Genomic DNA, 25,166 nt, shown 5'->3' with positions numbered 1-25,166 from the left:
TGACATTAACAAAGATTAATAAATCCTGTAACAAATGTATTGCTCATCGTTAGTAAATACATTAACTAAAGTGTTACCGAGATTTGTGAGTTTCTCTCAGAGCGCTCACCTTCTCTGCGTGCTGGCCAGCTTTTTTTCCCAGGCTCCTTTGCTGGTTCTTGCCTCTGACTCGTATTTCAGTTGCTCCTTGATAAGGAATAGTAGTGAAACAGATTTGGTTGAACAATAATAAATGCATACACCTCAGCTGAGCACTTCAGAGCTAAATTATAGGCAAGGCAAGTTTATTTATATAGCACATTTCATACATAATGGCAATTCAAAGTGCTTTACATAGAAGAAATTAAAATAATCAAAAGAAAATCAGACTAATTAAAACAGTTTAGAATAAAAATAAGAAATAATGAAAAATAAAAATTATGATAAAAATAAAATACAGTAAATTAAAACCATTTAGAATAAAATGAAGTGCAGTAACAGTCGGACGAACAGTAACAGTATAAATTATAGTTAAAAGTAGGGCTGTCACTTTATGTTGGAATATCGATTGCACAATTTGCACGATCAACCAACACAAGTCTCGAAAACGAAAATAGGGAATCGATTTTAACGGCCTTTGGGGTTTTTATTAACCAAAAATATGTTTTAGGTGGACAGATCAATACAGGACACAGAACATGTAGGATGTTTTCTGCTTTTCTGTTAACCAAATGCTGTTTAATCTTCGCTATTACTTCAATGCAAGTGAACAAGCGTGCCGTTATTATATCAAGTAAGCCAGAAATGCGCAGATTCTGTGCGATACACTGTATGAGGACTCACGAGTTGCGTATTTGCGCTAAATCCATGCAGATTTGGCTTACACGAACTTCCCCAGCAAAGTGAGTAAACACAGAAACACCAAATTGGCTCGTGATTTGACTAGCATTTGGCGAGTCAATTTTGCTGACTTGTGCTTCTCTAGCGCCCTCTTTATGTTCGTCTCAATGCCTTTTAATTGTCAGTGGATTTGCCTATAATTGGTGTTGAAAATGGAAACGTCTTTAGACATGGAAAATCGATTCAATAAACACTTATGTCTCAAAAATCGAACAGGATTTGTTCAGAAAAGTGACAGCCCTATTTAAAAGTAGTCACACTACTCAAAGCGCAAAGATGATTTAGTGAAACTGCAAAAAAAGGCTCATGCAACTGATGCAAGAACCCATGACTAATCCTCTTATGACCTGGACGAGCGTGTTGGGACATGCGCACCTCTTTGATGGCCTTCAGGAGGTCCGGTTTGGCCGGAGCGCTGGGTGGGATGCATCGGTGGCCGCAGAGCTTCAGCGCTGTCATGAAGGAGCTGGCAGCCGCCTGCTCTTCTTTGCTTAGGGCGTCTTTATGATCGTGTAACAGCTCGTACAGATACAGAGCCAGCTTGGGCCCGTGCTAATAACACACACAATCAGGAATGATTAGAGGAACCTGTCTTTTTAGGCGACGGCTATCAAAAACCCTTATTGATCAACCACATACACATTTTCAGAGCATTTAAAAAACATATTTTCCATATTCATGTTTTTTTTTTTCAGCCTTAACAGCCATTAGTGATGAAATCCAAGGTGGAATTTAGAAAAACGTTACAAAATAGCAAAACTGGGCATAATCTCACCACTATTTTTGATACAGTAAGTGAAAGTTTTAAATTCACAACACACAAGTATTTGAAAAAAATTATATAGGTAACACTTTATATGGGAGTCCAATTCTTACGCCTCAACTCCTAATTACTGCTAATTAACAGTTGTTAAGTTTAGATATTGGGTGGATTGAGGGATGTAGAATATGGTCATGCAGAATAAGGCATTAATATGTGCCTAATAAGTACTAATAAACAGCCAATATCTTAGTAATATGCATGATAATAGGCAACTAAATAATAGTGAGAATCGGACCGTAAACTAAAGTGGTACCATAAAATATTTCAACAAGGATAAACTAATTCAAAATAACTATTTGGTCGTTTAAATACTACAACACACATTAAAACAAAGCCTAAATATAATGTAGTAAATTTAATATCGTTCACTTTAAAAACAAGACATTAATGATAAAACAACTCAAAAGTTTGACCCCTAATGCATTTCTGCTACGCTCAGAAAAAAAGGTCTTAAATTTAATTTTTCTTTGAAAATTTAAGGGCTCGCAGAAATAAAACAATTAATAAAATTAACAAAAAGACACATTTGTCCCAAGTTGACTGGAACGTTTGTAAGCTGTGACAGTGAACATATTAAAACAATATTGTTGTGATACATTTCTGTAAGAAATGGTTCTATTTAGAACCAGAAATGGTTCCATCCCCCGCTTCATATATGGAACTCCAAAATGGTTCTATATAGAACCATTTTTTTTTTGGTAAAAGGTTCTATTGGCCAAGTATGGAACCCCAGGGTTCTATATAGAACCCTTTTTTTAAGAGTGTATAGAACCTTTTAGGGGTTGCAAATACGTAGCGCTGATTGAACCCTTTAAGGTTCTATATAGAACCTTTTCTTCTAAGAGTGTAGTTTCTATCCACAGTTGGACAAAATTAGGTGTTATTTTATTGCTTTACGCAAGAATTGCTATTCAGATGCGTCTCTGAGGGTTAATGATTTTTTTTTTGCCATGAATACAGCACTAGCGAGAGGACGGCGCTGCTGCTATGGAAACAGTCTCATGAAGATGTTTCTGTGGGTTATTTACTGCATGTCAGAGGAGAGCTGTGGCGAAACCAGCCCAGTGAAATGTCATTGTCTTCCTCCCAATAGAGGAAGTGTGCATGTGTGTTGTCACACTAATCTGAAAACTGTCAGCAAATAACCAAAGCGAAATGTCACACAGTCTCTGGTCGGTATGTAAAAACAAAAAGCCATTTGTGTGAACATATCTGCTGTTGATTGGCCTCACCTCGAGGCCAGGACTGAGGCTTTCTCTGAGGATCTCAGAGTAGCTGTGCTCGTGGACGAACTCTAGCGCCTCCCTCCTGTCCTCCAGAGGTACTGCAGGGCTGAGCGTGTGAACCAGCATTCGGCCGATCTGAACCCTGAACGTGTCCCGACAGGACCAGAGGATTCGCCTCCACTGCTGGCGAGGGGCGCCGCCACGACCGGTGCTGCCCTGAGGACGCAAACATCACACAAACACACTGAGTTAGTCAACACCACTAACAAACTATGCATTTATCACATGCACACATGGGCATTAGGTATCAGAAAGATCATGTCAATAGATCAGGATTATTTTATTAACTAAAACATTAGTAACACATTAGTTTAGGGTCCAATTCTCACTATTATATAGATTCTTATTATCATGCATATTAGGATATTGGGTGTTTATTAGTCCTTATAAAGCACATATTAATGCATTATTCTGCATGAACATATTCAACATCCCTTAATCCACTCAATACCTAAACTTAACAACATTTTTAAGCATTAATTAGGAGTTTATTAAGACAAAAGTCATAGTTAATAGTGAGAATTGGACTCTAATCTAAAGTGTGACAAATTTTATTCAAACATTTCTCTTCAAGTTGAAGTACTAAAATGACTAAAACTGAAAAAAAATTGACAAAAAACAACAAAATTGCTAAAACTTTCAAATTAAAATACAAAAATACAATCTAATAATATATATATATATATATATATATATATAAAAACTATAATAGTATATCAAGGATACTAAAATAGACTCGATTTCTCAATCCTTTTCTTGAGATTTATGGGTACAAGAGTATTAAAGATGTTTTATTAGTGTTTCTTATGATAGTTGGGAAGTTTGTTTAATTTTAATGGAACACTTTGAAGTTTATATTTTAATAAGTGAATTTTTTTGTAATTAGTAGTATATATATATATATTTAATAAGATTAGGGCGGTCAATTTAAAATAAATAAATAAATTAAACAATAAGTTACACTATACACTGATTAATCATAAATAATTAATTAACCAATATTGCTGAGAAAGGAAGATAATTCCAAGATAATGGTGGTGACAAGTTGTTTCAAGAAGAAATGTCTTTGGAACAATGTGCACTGAATACCAAAAATATAACCAGTAACAAACAAAAGAGGGTAATTTGATTTCATGTTGACTTTAAGAAACACTGAGGCCTGCTGTGACTCACCAAGCTGATCTTTATGCCCTCCATCATTAGTTTGAGAATGTCTTTGCTGAAGCTCTTGGTGTTTCCCGGCGGGAGCGGCGTGGAGGGCGTCGAGCCGTTCTCCTCAGACGTCTGTTCGCCAGATAACGGCATGGACATCGAATGATCAGGAGACTCAGGAAAGTTCAGGAGGTCAAAGAAATCATGGTTGACATCTGAAAAATAATGACAAATTTATTCAGCCTACATGGATTGTTTCTTGTTGTCACTAACAAACAAGTACCATAGTTCGAACAGGAAAATAATGCAATTAAGAAAATAGTGTCACAGTCCATCTTAAGTAAGATTTGTTGTAAAAAGTTATTAATTTAGTTAATTAATATACATATATATATATATATATATATATATTAGGGGTGTAACGGTTCACAAAATCCATGGTTCGATTCAATACGATACACTTGTGTCACAGTTCGGTATGTTTGACACAGAAATGCCAGAGAAATTGCCTTGATTTTTACATTTTTATTTATTTATTAAAACTAACATCATAAAGTATGATGTTTTTTTTTATTTGAACAATGATGGAGCTATACTTGACTCCTCTTGGCAGCATATAAAACAAAAACAGCTCCTTATAAAAAAAGATTAAATGTAATATTGTAGTAGTCATAAACAAAGGTTTAAGTTTTCCAGGCTCCAGATTAACATTTGAGGGCAGCAATTTTTTTCATAATGTCGAAATAATAACAGAAATAACTCACTAGATGGTCCAAACAGTTTGTTGAGCACAAATTAGTTGCTCAGTTTTGTTCCGCTTTCATCACGTTAGCCATCTGATGTTGGGCAACATTGCTAAAAAAAATTTGGTCGGTAGGAAAAATGGTCCAACGAATCGTTCGGTTTGAAATGTGCACCGAACCGAAAGCCTCGTACCAAACGTTTCAACATGAATACGTGTACCGTTACACCCCTAATATATATATATATATATATATATATATATCCCTCAGGTGCTCTTCGGTCATTTCTGACAGAAAAATTTTTTGTTTTGAAATTTTAAAAATCACAGCTTCATCGGAATGTTACGAAACTTGGTGAATTTTATGGCATTATGTATGTGAACACAGAAAAAAATTGAGGTCATGATCTGAGCATGCTAAGTGGTCTTAAAAAATAGCCATACTTGTGGTCTTTGGTCAAAAATGACCCCCATAGGAAATGAATGGGAAATTGACAAAAACACAAAAATTCACAAATTTTTATTTATTTATTTTTACTTTTAAAATAAAAAATCGTTTTTGAGATTGTTTCAACTATATATTCAAATCCACCAAAAAAAAAAAAAAAAAAAAGTGTTCATAAACATCTGGGGAATTCACATGCTTCTCCATAGAGAGCTGTACATGACCCCATGATTCTCCGCTTTTTCTCTATAGACGAATCCGACGAGCGTTCTGTGTAGGCTGCCATCTTGTGGCGACGCCATTACTGAGCTGTTACACAGGCATATAGACATATGCACCGGTATGTAAACAAACCTCGGTGATAACGCGAACTCACCCTCGATGACAGCTACAGCCAGGCAGAATGACTTGTTGGTTTGATCTGTGACTGCAGTGGCCTCCAGTCACAGATGAAGGTACAAACGATCTTACAGATTAACGTTATTTATGAAAATAGCTTGGCAAGCTAGCTAGGCTAACGTTTGCTAACGAGGAAACTATAAAAAGATCTGTCCATTTGGCAACAATAAATAAATAAATGAATGAAATCAAATAAACAAATTCATGTTTTTCATTTGTGTCCATTATTTATCTCATTTTCATATTGCAACAGGCAAGGGTAAGGTAACGTTACAGCTAGAAAGTATACATAATATCGACCAATTAGTGTTTTTAAACCATGGAAAGAGGTCAATATAACAGCAGGAAAACAATTATGTCACATAACGTTACATTTAGCTCAAGAAAGCCATTTAATGACCATAGCATGTTAATTGAATAGAAAAAATAGCAAGAGAGGAGATTTTGCTGATCACTATATGACATATTTATTATATTTTTTTTACTTATGTCATTAAATAATTGTTATTATACGCGAATGTCCGCGTCTTGTACTCGCCCAGGAAATCTGTAAACCGTACGGCACCAGACAGGGGCACTCGACCCGGGGTTTTCACAATGTTTTCTCTTCAAAATCGAAATTTTACTGCCACCATTGAAACAATTTATAACGGAAACTGTTTACCCACTCGACATTATACAAGGGATAACGTTGTAACGTTGGTGACAGTCGTAAATCGCGAGCTGTTTATTCCAGTGGACGCAAGTTGCAACTAAAACAATAGGAGGCAATGGCGCAACGCTACCCAGCAACAGCTCAGTAATGGCGCCCGCTTACTTCCGGTAGTTTCGCCGGATTCGTCTATACTGTAACCAGATGGTGGTAATTTTCTTCAAAAATTATTTTTTTTCTGAAGGCCAAGACTCTATATTAAACTAAAATACTGCATTAATAATTTTTTGAAAAAAATAATATATATAGAAAAATATATACATTTTTCCATGGCAAAAATAGACCATAAATATTGCATAAATATTAATACTAAATTACAAAGAATAAATATTATAGAACAAAACTAAATTGCATTGGTTTTACTGGGATGGAGGTAATTAAATTTTTAGGTGTCCGGTCACTTTTGACCGGGAAGATAACAAGTGTGACTCCGAAACGGAGAGCACCTGAGGGATATATATATACTGTATATACATACATAGTATGTGTGTGTATATATAGCCGCTCTGGAGAAAACCGTGATGTCATCGTCCAGCTCAGCTATGTTCTCATATAATGGTGTCAATGCAGGCAGATGAATAATATTGTTGAATATTAAATGTTCAATGATGTTTGTCGTATGTACAGTACCTTGATAGATGAGTCTGTTAACGGCCAGAACCACGAGTCTCTGCAGTCGCTGGACCAGCTCCGTCTCGCTGGCTCTGATGGGGTTTTCTTGACTCATTCTGCGCTGCATCATCTCAGTGAGTTCATCGCTGGCCACGGAGCGCATTCGCGTCAGCAACGAGTCCGACTGGGCCAGCGTGAACCGCCGCCGACCTGATCAAAACATGCATGTAGTGAACGTGTGTGAAGAGCAGAGGATATTAATGTCAATATCTCATCCCCTCATAAACACATAGACAGACAGACGCAGGTATTAAAAACAACCTTGATTGAGGCTAAGTGGTTAGACAAGGCAGGTGGTCATTTACACCCGACATGTCACATGCATCCTAGCTAGCAAAGCTTAAAACTTGTCTCAATGGATATATATTGTGCAAGTAGGTGAGCCTTAAATGTTTTTAGGATTCATCAGGGTGCATTAGTTTAGATAGTCCAGTTTAAATTGCAAAAACAAATTTGACATATTATTACAACATAAAATAACTGTTTTCTATGTGAATATATTAAATAATGTAATTTATTCCTGTGATTAAAGACTGGATTAATGATGCTGAAAATTCAGCTTTGGTCACATGATCCTTCAGAAATCATTCGGTTCATTAGTTAACATGAACAAATAATGAACTGCACTTATACAGCATTTCAACATTTACTAATACTTATTTAAATCATGTTTTAGTAACAAATGTATCTAATGAATCTATCATTCTAATAATCTGATTTGATGCTCAAGAAACATTTCTGATTATTATCAATGTTGAAAACAGTTGTGCTGCTTATATTTTTTAAAACTTTTTCTTTTGAAGATTCTTTAATAATAAAAAAAAGTTAAAAAGAAATGCATTTATTTGAAATAGAATATTTTGTAACATTATAAATGTCACTTTTGATCAATTAAATGCATCCTTGCTGGATAAAAGTATTGTTTTTTTTAATCCTAGATGGATGTTAGTGCCAGGTGTAAATGAGAGAGGATGATAAACACACAGAGTTGCAGAAACACTTTTAGAGGCCTGGTGCAACTCCGACTCAAGACTGTGTGTGTTTAGTCTTGGATCGTTCATGTTAAAGCACACACAGGCTCCAGTAGTTTGGAGACACACAAGCTTTAATCAGTTCACTTGCACAAGACCAACATCCCTGAGAGAGCCAGGATGTTGTCGCCCATCGGTGCGAATGGGGTCGATGGCTACCTGAGTCTGAGGGGAACGTGTAGGAGTGTGGTCCGGTTGGGGAAGGGAGGGGGGAATCCTGGGACAAGAAGCTGAACGGGGAGGGCAGAGGGATCAGGCCGTACGAGCAGTAGTGCTGCCGGGGAATACGGGGAATTATGGAGTCTTTCAGCCCCATTGAACCTTGGGAGTGTGAGGGGAGGTGATGATACAACAAAAACACATGAACAAACAAGCGTGACATCCAGGGCTGATGGTTAAGACAAGATGAAACACATTAAGGATATGGAAATTAATGGAACAGTTCACCTTAAACAAGTCATGTTATGAAACTTTATTATGTATGTGAATACGGAAAAAAAAAAAAAATGAGGTCATGATTCGAGCATGCTAAGTGGTCGGAAAAAAAATAGTCACACTTGTGGTCTTCGGTCAAAAATGACCGACCCATAGGAAATGAATGGGATATTTACAAAAAAACAAAAATTCTCTGAATTTTTGTTTGTACAATCCACAAATCGGCCATGATTCTTAAAAGAAGTATACCACAGTAAAGGGGTGACACTCTACAACATCAAGAGTGCAAAAAATTTACACCCACACACACACACATACAAACACACTTTTATACACATACACACCATTAAAATTCAGACTACAAAAAAATCTGTTTTGACTTTTTAAAAATCACAGCTTCATCGTAATGTTACAAAATTTGGTGACATTTCTGGCATTATGTATGTGAACGCACAAAAAATTGAGGTCATGACCTGAGCATGCTAAGTGGTCTTAAAAAATAGTCACACTTGTGGTCTTTGGTCAAAAATGACCCCCATGGGAAATGAATGGGAAATTGACAAAACACAAAAATTCACAAATTTTTATTTATTTATTTATTTATTTTTTTTAACATTTTTTAAAATAAAAAAATCGTTTTTGAGATCGTTTCAAATATATATTCTACGCCTTTTCTCTATACTGTAACCAGATGGTGCTAATTTTCTTCAAAAAATATTTTTTTCTGAAGGCCTAGACTCTATATTAAACTAAAATACTGCATTAATAATTTTTTGAAAAAAAAAAAAAAATATATATATATATATATATAAAGAGTTCAGATGCAAAAGCCTCTAAATGCCATTTGAAATTTTCTTCTTTAATGATTATTTTTATCAAGCTTGTATATTTAAGTTCAGTGATTTCACTTAAATGCCAATGATAATTACCTATTAATTGTTATTTAAGTGAAATTACTGGAGTTAAATATACAAGTTTGACAAAAATCATCATTAAAGAAGAAAATTTCAAATGGCATTTAGAGGCTTTTGCATCTGAACTCTTCATATATATATATTTTTCCGTGGCAAAAAAAAAACCATTTAACACATAAAGTGTACAACTCAGTTTTAGCTATTTGAGTGTTGATTATTTATTAAGTTTGAATAATTTATTGATTTATTTTCAGTTTCGGTCAATTGCATCAAGAAATTTTCAGAAAAAACTCTTTCAACTCTAAACTGTCTCACCTGCGATGCTTTTGCGCTTCTGCTGTAGAGCGTGATGTGGCGAGGTGGGGACGTGCACGTAGCTGCCAGATTTCTGAGGGTCCTGATTGGCTGTGGTCTTGATGAAATCAATGGCTGCCTGTATCACGCGGAACTGCAGCGCCAGGGCCATTTCTGAAAGACGAAATATCTCCCATTACATTCGAATGACGCGTCACATACCGCATCATCGTCACACAAAAGTCTTTGTTTTTACCCTGCGTGCGCCGAACTTTGCTGGTTTGCATGTAGCCCAACAGGGTGATCAGGTCTTCAATGATGCGGAAGTACTGAGAGCCCGAGGAGCTGCAGGAGTGGATGGTGACGGCCACCAACAGCTGCTGAATGTCACACACCACCAGTTTGTAGTCATTCGGAGGAATCCTACAGAGCCAACAACATAAGAAAGAGTTGACTTACTGTAGTTATTATGTATAGTCTTTCACATTAGACTAGAGAAGTAGGGTCCAATGAAATGGATTCTGTTTTAATGGTCAATCAAAATCAAAAAGCATGCCTAAATCACTGAAATCATGAAACTTTTACAATTTAACAACACAGTTAGAATAAACAATAACAACAAAAGAACAAACATAATTTTTTAGGGCCCTATGAAAAATATAATAGAAAATACAAGAGGCTCTATAAATATAAGAAATATAACTTGCCATTGATGTACAAGTGATTGCAATAGGCTTGTGTGTGTGTGAGAGAGAAATATCTATATACTGCAAGGCTATATAAATATTATTTTATTGCCATTACCAGTTTAGTTTGCTATATATAAATCTTGTTTAGTTGGTTATTGGAGGTGAAAAGGAAATGGTTCTTCCATAAGACTGCACTTTAGATGTGTGTGAATTCAGTGATTATATATTCAAAAAATGCTCTATGCAAAATGTTCTATTAAAGAGAAGATAGAAAATAAATATTTGTGTGTGCTGTAAAGTGGTTTGAAAAAATGAAATCGGTATCGGCACGTCAAACTCAAGGAAAAATCGGAAATCGGGATCAGCCTAGAAAACTGTAATAATAATAGCTAATTATTATTTTTTTCCCCGACCAAATGAGACCAAAACGGTTATAAAAATGCTGACATTATAAAGGGTTTTTTCTAGTGTCAATGTATTGCTTGTTTTTCCTGTTTACATTTCATGTTGTAATACAAACAGTAACCTACCAGTCATTGTACCATAAACATTGTAACATGTTGTCACTAAACTTTAAAAAATTCTTTAAATAGTTTAAAATTAACTATTTAAAAAAGTTGGGGTTTTTTTTAGAGACCCACAATGCATCTGTTTTTCTTGAGCATTAAAATATTAATTTCATTAAAATATCGTGATAATACCGTATACCGTGATAAAAGCTCAATCAATTAACCGCAGTATGAAAATTTGATACCGGCACATGCCTAGTTCGTACAGTCTGATTAGAAACAATCGTAAAGGACTATTATAAATCTCAGTGTGCGTCTGGCTAAGGCACATTACCCGTTCTCCAGGCCGTTGAGGGTGGAGAGCGTGTTGAAGAGCACGTAGAGTAAGCCGTGGTCCAGTAAGATGTCGGCCAGCTTCGGGCAGGCGTTGAGGAGCTGCAGAAGAAGACACAGGCCGTTGTGCACCAGCGAGTTCTCGTACAGAGAGTTCTCCAGCAGACCCAGCACTGGGATGATGCACCGCCTCCTGAACGGGGAGATGTTCTCCATGTCTTCCAGATCCAGACTGGGAGAAGAGAGGATTGTGGTTATTGACAAGGGCAATGTTGGGTAATGGTTCATTTAGAAATCATGCAGGAGTTTCTTGAATGCGTTTCCTGCCACATATTCCTTAACGAAAAAAAAAATGAACAAAATTATAGGCTATATATATATATATATATATATATATATATGAAGAGTTCAGATGCAAAAGCCTCTAAGTGCCATTTGAAATTTTCTTCTAAAATGACCGTTTTTATCAAGCTTGTATATTTAAGTTCAGTAATTTCACTTAAATGGCAATGATAATTACCTATTAATTATATATATATATATATATATATAAAATTATCACGAATATATTATAGTATTTATTAATATTTATTTATTTATTTATTTATTTTTAATTTTAGGTAATGTTTCAATGCTGTTGTTTTTTTTCTATTTAATTTTTTTTATTCATTTTTATTTCAGTTGTAAATGTAATTATACCCATTTTAGTTCTTTAACTTAAACTCATATTTTTTTTCAGTTAAAGTTTTTTTTTAATTTCTTTAAAAAAAATGTAAAATATATATATTTGTAGTTTTAGTTAATGATAACATTATGGAAATGAAAAATATTTTATAATAGTTTTATAATATTTATAATAAAAAAAATACATTTCTGTTTAATTTACAGTAAAATTAAGAAATTAAAAAATAAAACATTAATAGCCAACACATGGCAACAAACTAAAATAAAATAAGTTTAAGTTTCTTTTATTATCTTTATTTTGAACAATATTTATTATATTTCTTTAAACTTAAAGGATAAAAAAATAGTTAATGACAACATATATATATACAACATATTTTACATGAAAATAATAAAAGTTTGATTTTCATAAATAAACAATATAGCCGATACATTTAATCAAATCACCCTCCACTGGCGTGTGTGGCTAATTTTATACTCTGGAGCTAAATGTCCAAATATGCTAAATGAGGCCACAAACCCATCGTAAGAGGCATTCACCACGGATGGTCATGTCGCCAGTTCTAGACTGTTCGCACACACACTCACTCTTCTTCAAGCCCCACCGGTCGACCGAACAGCATCTCGAGGAAACACTCCAGCAGACCATGTGACCCCTGGTGCAGGAACAGCTGATTGGCCAGCAGTGAGAACCCATGGTTCTTCAGGAACTTCTCCTTCTGTTCTTTCTGAGCGCGGGTGAAGTAGGCGTCCAGGAGCTACATGAATAAACGTGAATGTTTATGTCCTACTGCTTCTATTGTTCTCATTTGTAAGTCGCTTTGGATAAAAGCGACTGCTAAATGAATAAATGTAAATGTAAATAGATCGAGAGATGGATAGACCTTCATGACGCCCTGCTGTATGAGAGGAGAGGAGTGGTTGACGAGGACGAGAAGAGCCTCGGGCTGGATCAGTTTATCCATCACCTCCTCCAACAGGACGTCCGGCAGCAGAAGCAGAACTCCTCTCAGCAGATCATACAGACCGCAGCAGATCAGAACCAGACAGTCTTCTGCACTGGACCTGAAACAACCAGAACACACACATCTGAAACAACCAGAACACACACATCTGAAACAACCAGAACACACACATCTGAAACAACCAGAACACACACATCTGACTCAGAGCCTAACCAAAAATATGGTTTGTTTATGGATTGGATCTCAGGATTAAAAGTTGGTAAAGTTCCTGTGTAGTCAATCATTTTATCCCTTAAAATCAACTATGATCATCAAAATGACATATTGAAAAGTTTTTTCCTAAAAACAAAAAAAAAACTTCAAGCCTTAAAATATCTTGAATGTAACTCGACACCCTTGCCTCATTTAGTACGCGTGGTTCTATGACTATGCAAATGAGCTCCACCTCCACTCACTCACTCAGAGATCCACTGGTTGACGATCACACGTTGATCTGATTGGTTACAAGGTGGTTTGTGGTTCAGCGATTTCAAAGCGTGTTTTTGAGACTGTCTTTGGTTCACTGCAGTTTTAAGGAGGAAATACTCAGCAATGCTGTCGACTAATGAACTTAAATTTAATTTTGTCTTATAGCATATTAAAATCACCACATAGACACATAAACAAAATTTTTCACAACAGGGGGACTTGTATACTTGGGGACTAATACTTTTAATGAGTTCAACTGATTATAGATATGTGTTTAGCACAGAAACAGTGATGACGAAGGCAGGAGGCAATTACCCAGAAACTGCTTTGTTTTTCAGTGCTACACATATATTACAAACACACACATATTTTTTTATAACACACATACTAACCACACTCTGACATCCATACCAACACACCCACACAAATATTGCTGCATAATTTATCCAGTTGGCTCTATAGTATGCCGAAGCAGAAAACAGGAATAAAGCGATATTTGTTTTATAGGCCAAACTTAAAAAAAATGACACCATTTGATAAAAAATAGTAAAAAATACAAATTTGAAGCCTTGCCATCAGAATGAAAGCCTCTTAACAAAGATTGCATAATTTTATAGTTAACTGAACCAGGGATTAAAAATGGCAGTTTTAATGGGTTTCAATGGGGACAGTTTGGCCAAAAGGTGCTGAGAGGGAGTATAGTGAAATAGTAAAATTCCAATAAAAATACACACCTGTGCCATTTTTTTTGTTTTTTTTTTGCAGTTAGCTTTAACACGGGCAAAGTGATCAAAAAACAAGGACAACAAAAATGTCCATAAGGATGCACAAGGGTTAAATCTGCATATAGCGCAGGAATTGAAGATCGGATTTAGATCCGTTTTGCGAAAACACGTTTATGTGACCAGGTGTCGTTTTGATAAATCAGATCTGAGAAAACACATGTGATGTCAACGCACACCCTCTATTTAACAGTATAAAGTAATACCTGTCATTACTGGAGTCCGACTTGCTGTGTCTGTCATAACCGGGTGAGTATGTGTAGCTTTCCCAGTCGTCCGGGGGGGCGGCACGGTCAGTCACGGTGGGCCAGCGAGCGATAGTCAGAGAGCCGTTCTGTGCGGGAAACGCCAAGCCCAGACTGGCCAGGTTACTGTGGCTCCTCTGGAAGGACTGGATTCCCTTCAGGCTGTCGGGTCGGCGTGGCGCTTCCTCGCTGGTCCAATCCAAATGGTCCTCCGAGTCCACCGGGCTTTCGGCTGGCCCGTCATGCTCCTCTTCTACACTAATCGAGGGCGTTCGGTTTCCCACGATGCTTCCCTCCTCATCAACACCCGCAATCTGAGAATCACAAATGGTCTTTGCAGACTCGCAGCTGCTGAGAAGCTGCTCGTCTACGCCCCGCTTCAGGGTCTCTGTGCTGCCCAGGGCATGCTGGGTAATGAGGGACGCCCCATCTTCAGGCTCCGTGGTCCCGGTCACGCTCCCGTGAGCCAGACGGGGCGTCAGGGCTGGAGAAGCGTGAGGAGAGGGATGTGTGTTAGGAGGCCGAAGAGACAGATCTTCATCTGCATGATTGGGGGAAGAAGTGTGGCGAACTGTGGGACAAAAAAACACATAATTTAGTCAAGTTTGTACAGCGCTTTTACCAATATAGATTGTTTTAAAATCAGCTTTACAGTCTTTTTTAGGCCGCTGTCTCGCTTCTAACAAAGTGATATTAAGATTTTTATTTTATTTATTTATTTATTTTATTTTATTTATCAGTTTATTTTAGGGCTGTGCAAAAATGAATTGCGATTAATCGCATCCAAAATAAAAGTCTGTGTTTACATAATATATTTGTGTGTGCTGTATATAATTATTTTGTATATTATAAATACACAAACATGCATGTATATATTTAAGAAAATGTGTTATTCATATATAAAATATTTATGTTTATATAATATAGATTATGTATTTATATATATATATACAGAATTTAAGCGCAAGTAATTCTTAAATATATACATGCATGCATAAGTATTTACATACAGTACAAAATAATTATATAGATATATTATGTAAACACAGACTTTTATTTTGGATGCGATTAATCGCAATTAATTTTTGCACAGCCCTAGTTTATTTGTCAGGGACAATGCAGCGCACATTATTCCATACATAGTTGTAATAGGCAAAGCCATAACAAAATGTGTAAATGTGTTGCATAAAAAGGTTTCTAGCCAGTAGACTAATTTGCAACCCGAGTCCCTGGTCAGGCCTTTCTAAAAAAAACATATTCCTAAAACATAGCACACATTGCACAATCATGTATCAAATATAGGGCTGTGCAAAAAGTTAATTGCGATTAACCGCATCCAAAATAAAAGTCTGTGTTTACATAATATATTTGTGTGTGCTGTATATAATTATTTTGTATATATAAATACCTATGCATGCATGTATATATTTAAGAATTATTTGCGCTTAAATTCTGTATATATTTATAAATACATAATCTATTTTATATAAATATAAATATTTTATATTTGAATAACACATTTTCTTAAATATATACATGCATGTGTGTGTATTTATATGTACAGCACACACAAATATATTATGTAAACACAGACTTTTATTTTGGATGCGATTAATCGCACTTAATTTTTTTTTTTACACAATCCCGACCACATTACACAAAACAACACATCACATCCAGCACAGTCAATGTCCTCATATTTGATTTTCTTTCAGCCAGTGTTTCACCTTTCTATTAAATGTTTTCAGGTCAGTTTCTATTTTTATTATTATAAACATTAACATCATAATTTTCTTTAAAGCTGCTTTGAAATGTGTATTATGAAAGTGCAATACAAATAAATTTGACGTTGACTTGACAGAGGCAGGTTTGTGCCGTAATTGATTTTGTATTCGTCAAAGGTCATGTGTTTCAAACTCTATAAGACGCAGAAGTGCCATACAGCCAGATAGGGACATTTTTAGTTTAGAATAATGCTTGTGAAGTGAGACCATTTATTTTTCATTGACCTTCTCGTGAATAACTGCATTAATGATTATTAGTCTGCTGGTTTAATGTGTCTGGAGGAGGCACTGACCTCTGGGCTTGGGGGAAGTGGGCGGCAGTGACGCGTTCCCATCGGTGGGCATCTCGGTGAAGACGGTGGGAGAGAGTGAAAGCACAGAGCTGCAGGCTGACTTCCCTCCACTGCTCGAGTGTCGCAGGAACATCATGGACTGAACCTTCTCCTGGTACATCTTACCATCTGACGCCACAACAAGAAAACATGCATGAACTAAAATCTTGTTTACTAGAGTTTCTACACTAGAAGCGCAGATTGATTACTGATATGAATGAGCTGTAAGTTATATATATGATTAGAAACAACAATCTGATTTAAATTAGAACACCAGAAATGATGTTTCTGGTGTCTGGCCTTCTTTTATTTAATGTTTATATACAGTATATATATAGTTTATATATATAGTGGTGCACTCAGCCACCGATATGGTCAATATTTTACACATCGGTATCATTCTGATATCAAAAAAAAGAAGTGTTTTCTATACAGAGATATCGACATCAGTAAATACCGGGATCGGCCACAATTTTCACATCAGTGCATCACTAATAGGAATCCAATATTTTTTTATACAAACACTTAAATTACACACAAGAAGTTTTTATAATAATAAAGTTATAATACTAACTTTATTATAACATAATTATACTCCAAATCGTTTTGTGACATATAAACATTTAAATGTTGGCTAACTAATGAGTTTATGGTCATTAAATGGCTTTTCTGAGGTAAATGTAACGTTATGTATTATTCATAAATACAATCATGAAGTGGTTCGGACATGATGCAATGGATGCTTCCAACTTGGAAACATCTCAATTTTTAGTTTTAGTTTATCACTTGCATTTAGTTAAGTCACTTCTATCACACATAGACATGGTGTAAGTTTTGTTTAGTAACAATTTTCAGAATTGTTAAACAATTTTTCAGGTTAAAAAAGAGGTGACCCAAAAATGATATTTCTGCCAGCATTTTCTCATCGTCTCATATAAAACCTGTATTTTTGTTCTTCTTCTTCTTCTGTGAATCACAAAGCCAGAAGCAGCTTCAACATTTGGTTAATCATTGTCTTTTATTTTTTAGTTTCATTAAATAAATCGATTCATAAGGCATGATGGTTATAAAATGTAGACAGAACGATCCTCTTTAGTGCACTTTTCTTTTAGTGAGTGTGACTCCGTCGGATACTGGTTTCCAAAATGTTTGCTTACCGATGTGCAGAGAGAAGTAGAAGCTGGTGGGTGTGTGGCACACGTAAGTGTTGGTGGGGGGGTGAACGGCCAACAGGAAGTTATAGACCAGCCGCAGCAGGTCCAGGTCTGGAGGCGAACCCAAAACCTCCTGGATGATTTTGACAAACGAGAGGCAGACCTCCTGTGGGATGGAGGTCAGGTACTCATCCCGATGCTCCTATGAGAACAAACAATCATGATGATGAACTATGATTGGTCTGATTTCTCTTATCAATTGCATACTGGATAGCGATTGGTTGTTTCTATAATGATATTTTACCATAGGTTGATTTTAATGATGCACCCAAACACGAAATTCAAGTTTCCAATCAGCTCGAAACTGAAAATAAAGTTTATTTTATAATCAGTTAACTAATGAAAATCAATTAATAATCAAAATCAACACTCAAAAAATTAGTTGTACATAAGAACTTATAAAATATTAAGTTATTTTATCTAGCTAACTAACGAGTTGTTACGCGTGATTATAAATGAATGATCGTCACCTTCAACAGCGGACTCTGTGACGGTTGATGCGTGCATTTCTTTATACCAACATTATACACCGATGAATGAGCGTTGCTTGTAGCCCTCAAACCGTATTCACTTTATAGCCCTTAATTGTGGACAAATGTGAGCACAGAGGATTCAGGTGTGATCCTAATTTTTATTTATTATATATGTTATATCACTGTCTTCGATAAAGTTTTGTCTACCCATTTATGATGTTTTTTTTTATTTTGGGGGTATTTTTAAATTTATTTACTTCAAAAAGTACCATATTTTCTATGTAAATTACGCTTATTTTTATGTTTTTAAAAAAAAATTAAAATAAACATTAAAATATCATTCCAATAAGTTCTTAGAGCTAAAACCTAAAGATGAAGTGCCTTTGCCGTCACCTGGTGTCTTATTTTCGAATGCTCTAAATTACAGTTTTTCCCATTCATTTCTATGAGTGCCCATTTTTGACCCAAATACAAGATTAAGCAGTTTTTTCCCACCCATTAACATTGTAGAATTGAGTAAAAAAAAAAAAAATTGTGTGTGTTCAGGAGGCAAACTTAGGAAAAGTAGCCAAGTCTTGTACCGCTCAGATCAAAGGAAGTATTTTTTAAAAATAAATCAAGCTATTTTTGCCCACATTTGTCCAGAATACGGTTTTAGGCTTAAATTAACATTTCTTTAAAACAAAATTGTTTTGACAGAATTCGACAGGCATAAACAGGCTTTACTCCCTTGAAACTTAAACTGTTTCTGTCACTGCGACGCGTGCACACATCAGTTTTGAAAATTGAGGATGTGGTGCATCGTAATATCGAATTGAGCTGAATCGGTGACATAATCGTAATCGAACCGAACCGTGAGACCAGTGTAGGTTCACCGCCCTAGTATCTAGTGCTAAAGAGGAAGAGATGATCGTTCTCATGCCTGAGGCGCTACAGAGATCTGTCATCACATCAAAGAGCGTCAAAATTATATTTATTGTTCGAATTTCATTATGAAATTGAGAGCATTTGAAAGTTGAAACTTTCTTAGTAGGCTATGTAGGCTTGCCAAAACGTTTTCTTTGTTTTTTTGCTGAAACTGAAAATGTATTTCCGGGTGCTGAAATCTGTGCAAAACTAGTTGATTCTTCATAGACATCCGACAGAAAGCGACTACAAACTAAACTTACTTGACCTCCATTAACCTCACACGTCTGCCCGTGTTGTAAACGTCTCACCTGAAGCACCTGGCAGGCGAGTAGGAAGCGATGAACCACCTGGGCCTTTAGAAGCTGCCGAATGTTGAACATCTGCTGAGGATGACGCGCTCGGATGAGGATCTCTAAAGCGGCCAACAGCGTCTCCCACACGCCACACTATTACACACACACACACAGCCATTATAATTAGCTCTGCATAAAAACAGCCAAACTCTATGGTATGCTCTCATTTAGATGTAAGTGTGAACCTGAGCTTTGGCCCATATCTTCCAGTCCAGCAGTATTTCAGAAAGCAGTCTGAGATCTTGCACCACCACAGTGGATTCAGCATCCAGATGAAACTGGCCGTCTTCTCCAAGCGTCAGGATCGACCCGCTACAGCAGCCGTCCAACAATGTCTATCACACCACATGCACACAGACATTTGCTAAATCAAAATCCAGGCATACTCCGAGAATATGTACTGAGAGAGGGACAAAACAGTCTCACTGTCCGTCTGCATTAACAGTGTGAACCAGCAGGGTGCGCTGTGCAGAACAACAGTGATCTGGCAATTCATTTAGATTTTTTTTTTTTACATCTTAAGTGTCACCCCCCCTTTTTGAATATAGATGAAAATGCACATTTCGAACTTAAATGGTTGTAATTCAAGAATGCTTTGGAATATAGACGTAAAAATGGTCTCGTTTTAAAGAAGACATTTGGCAGATTTTTGTAGAAGTGAAATAAATTAAGAATGTGAAACAGAAGAAAAGTTATAGAAGTTTGAGTTTATAAAAAATGTAATTATTCATATTTCATATAAAATATATATTTTCAAAACCTGGAAACTCTAAAACTGCTAAAAAAAAAAAAAAAAAAAAAAAAATCAAAGCCAAAAATCTGAATAAGTTGTTTCAAATTTTAGGTTGATATCTCAAAAAAATGAGCTTTTAGTGAGATTTTGTTTGGGCGCAGTAACAAACTTTTTCACTAGGGCACAACCAGACTCCATTACTGCCCATATAAGGGCGCCTCCATTTTCATATGAAATAATAATTATTATAATTATAAAATAATTGAATGGAGGCTTTCTTTTGAACTCTTGGCATGAAAACAAACAGGTTTCTACCCTTCTTTTATGATTCAAAAGCCTATTGCGATTGTTTTTTGTTGAGGGTAATGCAAGCTACATCCCTGAAGAGCTCTATTTAAACTATACCTTATATATATATTATATTTAAATTAGGGCTGGGAAATGATTAATTGCATCCAAAATAAACGTTTGTGTTTACATAATATATGTGTGTAGTGTGTATAATTATTCTGTATATATAAATACACACACATGCATTTAAACATTTAAGAAATATTTGCATGTATATACTTTATATATATATATTTATATAAAATTAATATTATACATAAATATAAATATTTGATATATTAATAACACATTTTTCTTAAATATATACATGTATATGTGTGTATTTATATGTACAAAATAATTATACACACTACACACACATATATTATGTAAACACAAACTTTTATTTTGGATGCGATTAATAGCGATTAATCATTTCCCAGCCCTATTTAATACGCATCTTGATATTTATGTCTTTTATTAATTAGAGGAACCATTATTTATTAACTAACAGCCATCTTTAGCAAACTTTATGACCAAATAAGAATTTAAATATTTAGATTTTCACAAGTCTGCTTAATTTTATATGTTTTAGATGTTTTAAAAAACATTTGATATGCTAAAACTCACCTTCAGAATGTGGTATCCCACAATGCACTTGGGCTTAATGAGAACCTGGTGAATCATGGAATAACCGTGGTAACACTCCATCTCATGGGTGCGATGCTGATGGTTTTTAACCAGAGACAGAAGAAGCTGCAGCGCCAGAGCTTGAGTTTTCTCACAGTCGCTCAACTCCACCACCTACAACAAAACGACCAATCAGAAGACAGAAAAAGAGAGGCATGAGGTGTGATTCAGGTGTTCCTGGTGCTAAAATCACAGTAACGCATCATATAATGAAAGTGAAGCGAGTTGTGAAAGTGTTTTCATGTTGACATTCTGGGTCACAGTGTTAAAATGCGAATGGCTGCTCCAAACTAAACGACCTAAATAAACAAGATCCATCTGCACTAAATTCTTTAATATCTGTTATTTGGCATCATACCAAGACTGAGCATCTGTTGCTATTTTAATTAGCACTGCTCCTCAATTATTTTGGTCTCATTCAGCGTGGTTCAAACATTGGGTGTTGTTGATCAACATTTATGGTTTAGATAATGTCAATTAGATTTTGCAGTATGAAATATACAGTGTATAATTTCAAAGCATTTGTAAATATCCCAGTGGTTTTAATGTGATCATATGAGTATTAAGTTAATATACAATAACATTATAGATATTTCAAAATTGCGAAATGTCATTTATTCCTGTGATCAAAGCTGAATGTTCAGCATCATTACTCCAGTCTTCAGTGTCACATGATCCTTCACAAATCATGCTGTGTAGAAACCGTGATAGATTTTATTTTTCAGGATTCCTTGATGAACAGAAAGTTTATTTGAAATATAACATTACAAGTTTCTTTACGGTCACCTTTAACCCAGACTAATAGGAAATGAGAGACATACAAAATGAGAATGAGAGAAACACAATGTCTGAGGTGACATTCGAGAGACGTCTGAAGGATAATGTGAAGGAACACAGTGTACATTTGGACGTCCTGGGACACAACATGCTGACCAAAAATCCTATTTTTTAGGGCTGGGTAATAAATATCGATTTCTCGATATTAATCGATTAATCGATTCTATTAATCGATTTTTACGAACCGATGTCGATTCTTAAATCTCAAGAATCAATTAGTCATCCTGTTTCATTTGAATTAATGGGAGATTGTATCGCGGCTGCGCGCATCCAAAAAATCGCAATAATCTTTGTCCTTTGTTACTATTGATATGAAACAAAGTCTCAATTTTCAAATTACGTCTATTTTCTTTAGAAATTCAAAAACATAAATAGCGTTTTGTCGCTGTGGCGTGAGATCGCTCTGGAGAAGCAGCAGCGCTGATCTCTCTTCCGGCTTAATAATACCAGTCACAGCGCCAAATAAACATGAATGAGCATCTGAAAGTGTGTTAAAGATACAGTACAACTTATCCAAATCCGGATCATGTCACATTGATTCACAATCAGCGTTTCAACCGTGGAAAGACGTCAGTTAAACAGCTTGTAATCAATGTCATGTATCGTCATATTTACCTCAGAAAACCCACATAAACTCGTTAGTCAGCTAGAAAAAATAACTCTAGAGAGGAGCAATTCGCTAAATATATACACCATATTACATATGCATTATAATCTTAATGTTCTTCAATATTTAATGCATATTTGAATAAATCTGGCAAGTTTTTATGACAGTCACCATTTAAATGTTTATATTTCATATAATCTTCTTATTATAAAAATAAATAAAAGTGTAATTTAAGTGTTTGTATAGCTACAAAACAGTTCATTATTACCTTCATATTAGGCTAATGAAGTCTATAGGCTACAACTAGACTCCCATAGTTTACAGCATTAGTTCAGAGATTTGATTTTCTTGAGAAAATTTGCCATTTATTGCAACTGATATCCAAAATAATCGATATTGAATCGAATCGGAATTGAATTGCAATCTTGTGAATCGAAATCGAATCGAATTGTGAAATTTTGTGTCAATACCCAGCCCTAGTATTTTTCCTCTCTGAGTGACAGAAACAACATATAATCAGATTACCAGCAAAAAATGTGCATTGGAATATAAAGGAAACACTGAAGATCCCTTGCCTATAAACTTTGAAGCTTAATATTCCGATGTACCTCATTCTCTTAAACTGTTTGCGTCAATTAAAAAGCACAACAAACAGTTATCAGAGCTTTTGTGAAGCAACATCTGGTCATTTTTAATAGCAGTTTGTGTGCAGTAAACAGAAGCGCAGTGACATAAGACCTCATTCCAGTCATTCCCGGTGACATACGCAAACAAACACATACCCGCGCAAACAAGAAGACAAAAGAGCCGGTGCCACCGATCTTGTGCAGGGCGCTGTGTAGGCCGAGAGCCCTGCAGGGCATCATGGTCTTGAGAAAAGGAGGCTCCAGGATGGGGCTCTGGACCTCTTTGGCACTGAAGGGCCGCTGGGAAACCACCGCTGTCTTGGCCTGGCCCTTCAGACGGATCACTGGCTCATATATGGTGTAAAGAGACGGTGTGCTGGGGGCGTAAACTACAGCTAAACTCTCCTGTAGAAACACAAATGCACATGTTGAGATAAAAACAGATCCACAGGTAAACATTCAAGTTCCTCAAGACAGTATTTTTTTTTTTTGCACTTTAAAACAAAAAAACAGAGTTCAATGCAGCAAGTTGTTGTTGATTTGCTTGACTAATGACTACAGTAAACAATTTTTTATTTTTGCCTATATGTTAAAGGAAATGTTTAGAGCTTTAAAGGGTTAATTTGAAGAGTTCAGATGCAAAAGCCTCTAAGTGCCATTTGAAATTTTCTTCTAGAAGGATCATTTTTTATCAAGCTTGTATATTTAAGTTCAGTGATTTCACTTAAATGGCAATGATAATTACCTATTAATTGTTATTTAAGTGAAATTACTGAACTTAAATATACAAGTTTGATAAAAAATCATCATTAAAGAAGAAAATTTCAAATGGCATTTTGCATCTGAACTCTTCATGTTTTTTTTTTTTTTGATTTTGAGTTGATATATCACTTGGGACATATTATTGAAACGTTTCCTTAGACAAATTTGTACAAATCTTTATATTAGCAATATATATTTTTTGATTTGTCATGGATAAGTGACTCTGACAGCAGTAGGGCAGTGCCGGTAAACTTGACAGCTGCATCACAGCACCGGTGGTGGACCGCAAAACACATTTTATTGTACCTGAATGCTGTTTTACGTCGATGTTATGACACGAGTGAAATAATAGATTATAGCAATTAAATGTTACATTGCAGCCATTGAAACACGTGGATTCATGCCAAATGAGAGAGGTTCGTCACATGAGCCCATACTGTAAAATTTAAGCTTTGTCGGCTTGCGATCTGGTCATCCGATTATCAGCGAATTTATTTGTGTTTTTGCATCGGACATGGAATATCTTGTTTCTTTTTGCAAATCTTAACACACATCTCACCCATTTTTGCAGGAGATTATAAACATTTCTTCCTTTGGTTCGCTTTAAATTTGTCCTACAGCGTTTTATCTACTTTACCACAGTAAAAATGCAAATATAATAGGCCTAATACCCTTTTGCTTGCACATCAACTTCTATTTAACACAGTTTGTGCTTGTTATTATGATAAGGCACATCAAGTTTATTTGAAGAGTGCATTTCACTTATGCTTGGGATTTTAGTTTAGTTTAGCTTTCTCTGGCAGCACAAAATCAATCATAGCCTAAATATCTTTACACTCACTCTTTAGACCTTTTACAACAAGTGTCAGTTTCTTGGATCATCAGGAGAAAACATGAAGATAGAAAAGAGAATGACTGTCGGAAGAGAGAGTTGGCTATATATATATTTTATAAAATAATTTAACTTTCTTATATTATTTAGGTTACCACTATTTCCTGATGCTTTACAGGCTGTTGTGTGGCGTTTCCCTGACAGAAGTGCTAAAATAAACACGCG

The 25,166-nt window shown here is 35.5% G+C and overlaps 1 protein-coding gene across 4 annotated transcripts in view; it reads right to left on the bottom strand.

Annotated features, from left to right (window-relative positions):
* The window catches only part of lyst (lysosomal trafficking regulator), a 116,540-nt gene that overhangs the window by 28,669 nt on the left and 62,705 nt on the right, over positions 1–25,166 (bottom strand). For 3 of the 4 annotated variants that reach the window (XM_089116723.1, XM_089116725.1, XM_089116726.1), the window contains 18 exons: positions 23,504–23,752; positions 21,218–21,391; positions 19,710–19,859; positions 19,480–19,617; positions 17,733–17,931; positions 16,537–16,704; positions 14,421–15,030; positions 12,884–13,064; positions 12,588–12,757; positions 11,317–11,547; positions 10,041–10,207; positions 9,806–9,958; positions 8,301–8,462; positions 7,069–7,260; positions 4,162–4,355; positions 2,935–3,144; positions 1,255–1,431; positions 110–186 (listed from right to left, as the gene is read on the bottom strand). In XM_089116723.1, the coding sequence (XP_088972849.1) occupies positions 110–186; positions 1,255–1,431; positions 2,935–3,144; positions 4,162–4,355; positions 7,069–7,260; positions 8,301–8,462; positions 9,806–9,958; positions 10,041–10,207; positions 11,317–11,547; positions 12,588–12,757; positions 12,884–13,064; positions 14,421–15,030; positions 16,537–16,704; positions 17,733–17,931; positions 19,480–19,617; positions 19,710–19,859; positions 21,218–21,391; positions 23,504–23,752 (3,602 nt within the window). The remainder of the gene's footprint in view (positions 1–109; positions 187–1,254; positions 1,432–2,934; positions 3,145–4,161; positions 4,356–7,068; positions 7,261–8,300; positions 8,463–9,805; positions 9,959–10,040; positions 10,208–11,316; positions 11,548–12,587; positions 12,758–12,883; positions 13,065–14,420; positions 15,031–16,536; positions 16,705–17,732; positions 17,932–19,479; positions 19,618–19,709; positions 19,860–21,217; positions 21,392–23,503; positions 23,753–25,166) is intronic. The other variant, XM_089116724.1, reaches the window with a different exon arrangement.

The sequence above is a fragment of the Pimephales promelas genome, chromosome 11 (genome assembly GCF_988280905.1).
Source record: "Pimephales promelas chromosome 11, fPimPro1.hap1.1, whole genome shotgun sequence".
Classification (NCBI taxonomy): Eukaryota; Metazoa; Chordata; class Actinopteri; order Cypriniformes; family Leuciscidae; genus Pimephales; species Pimephales promelas.
This window is presented reverse-complemented; position numbering and strand designations above follow the sequence as displayed.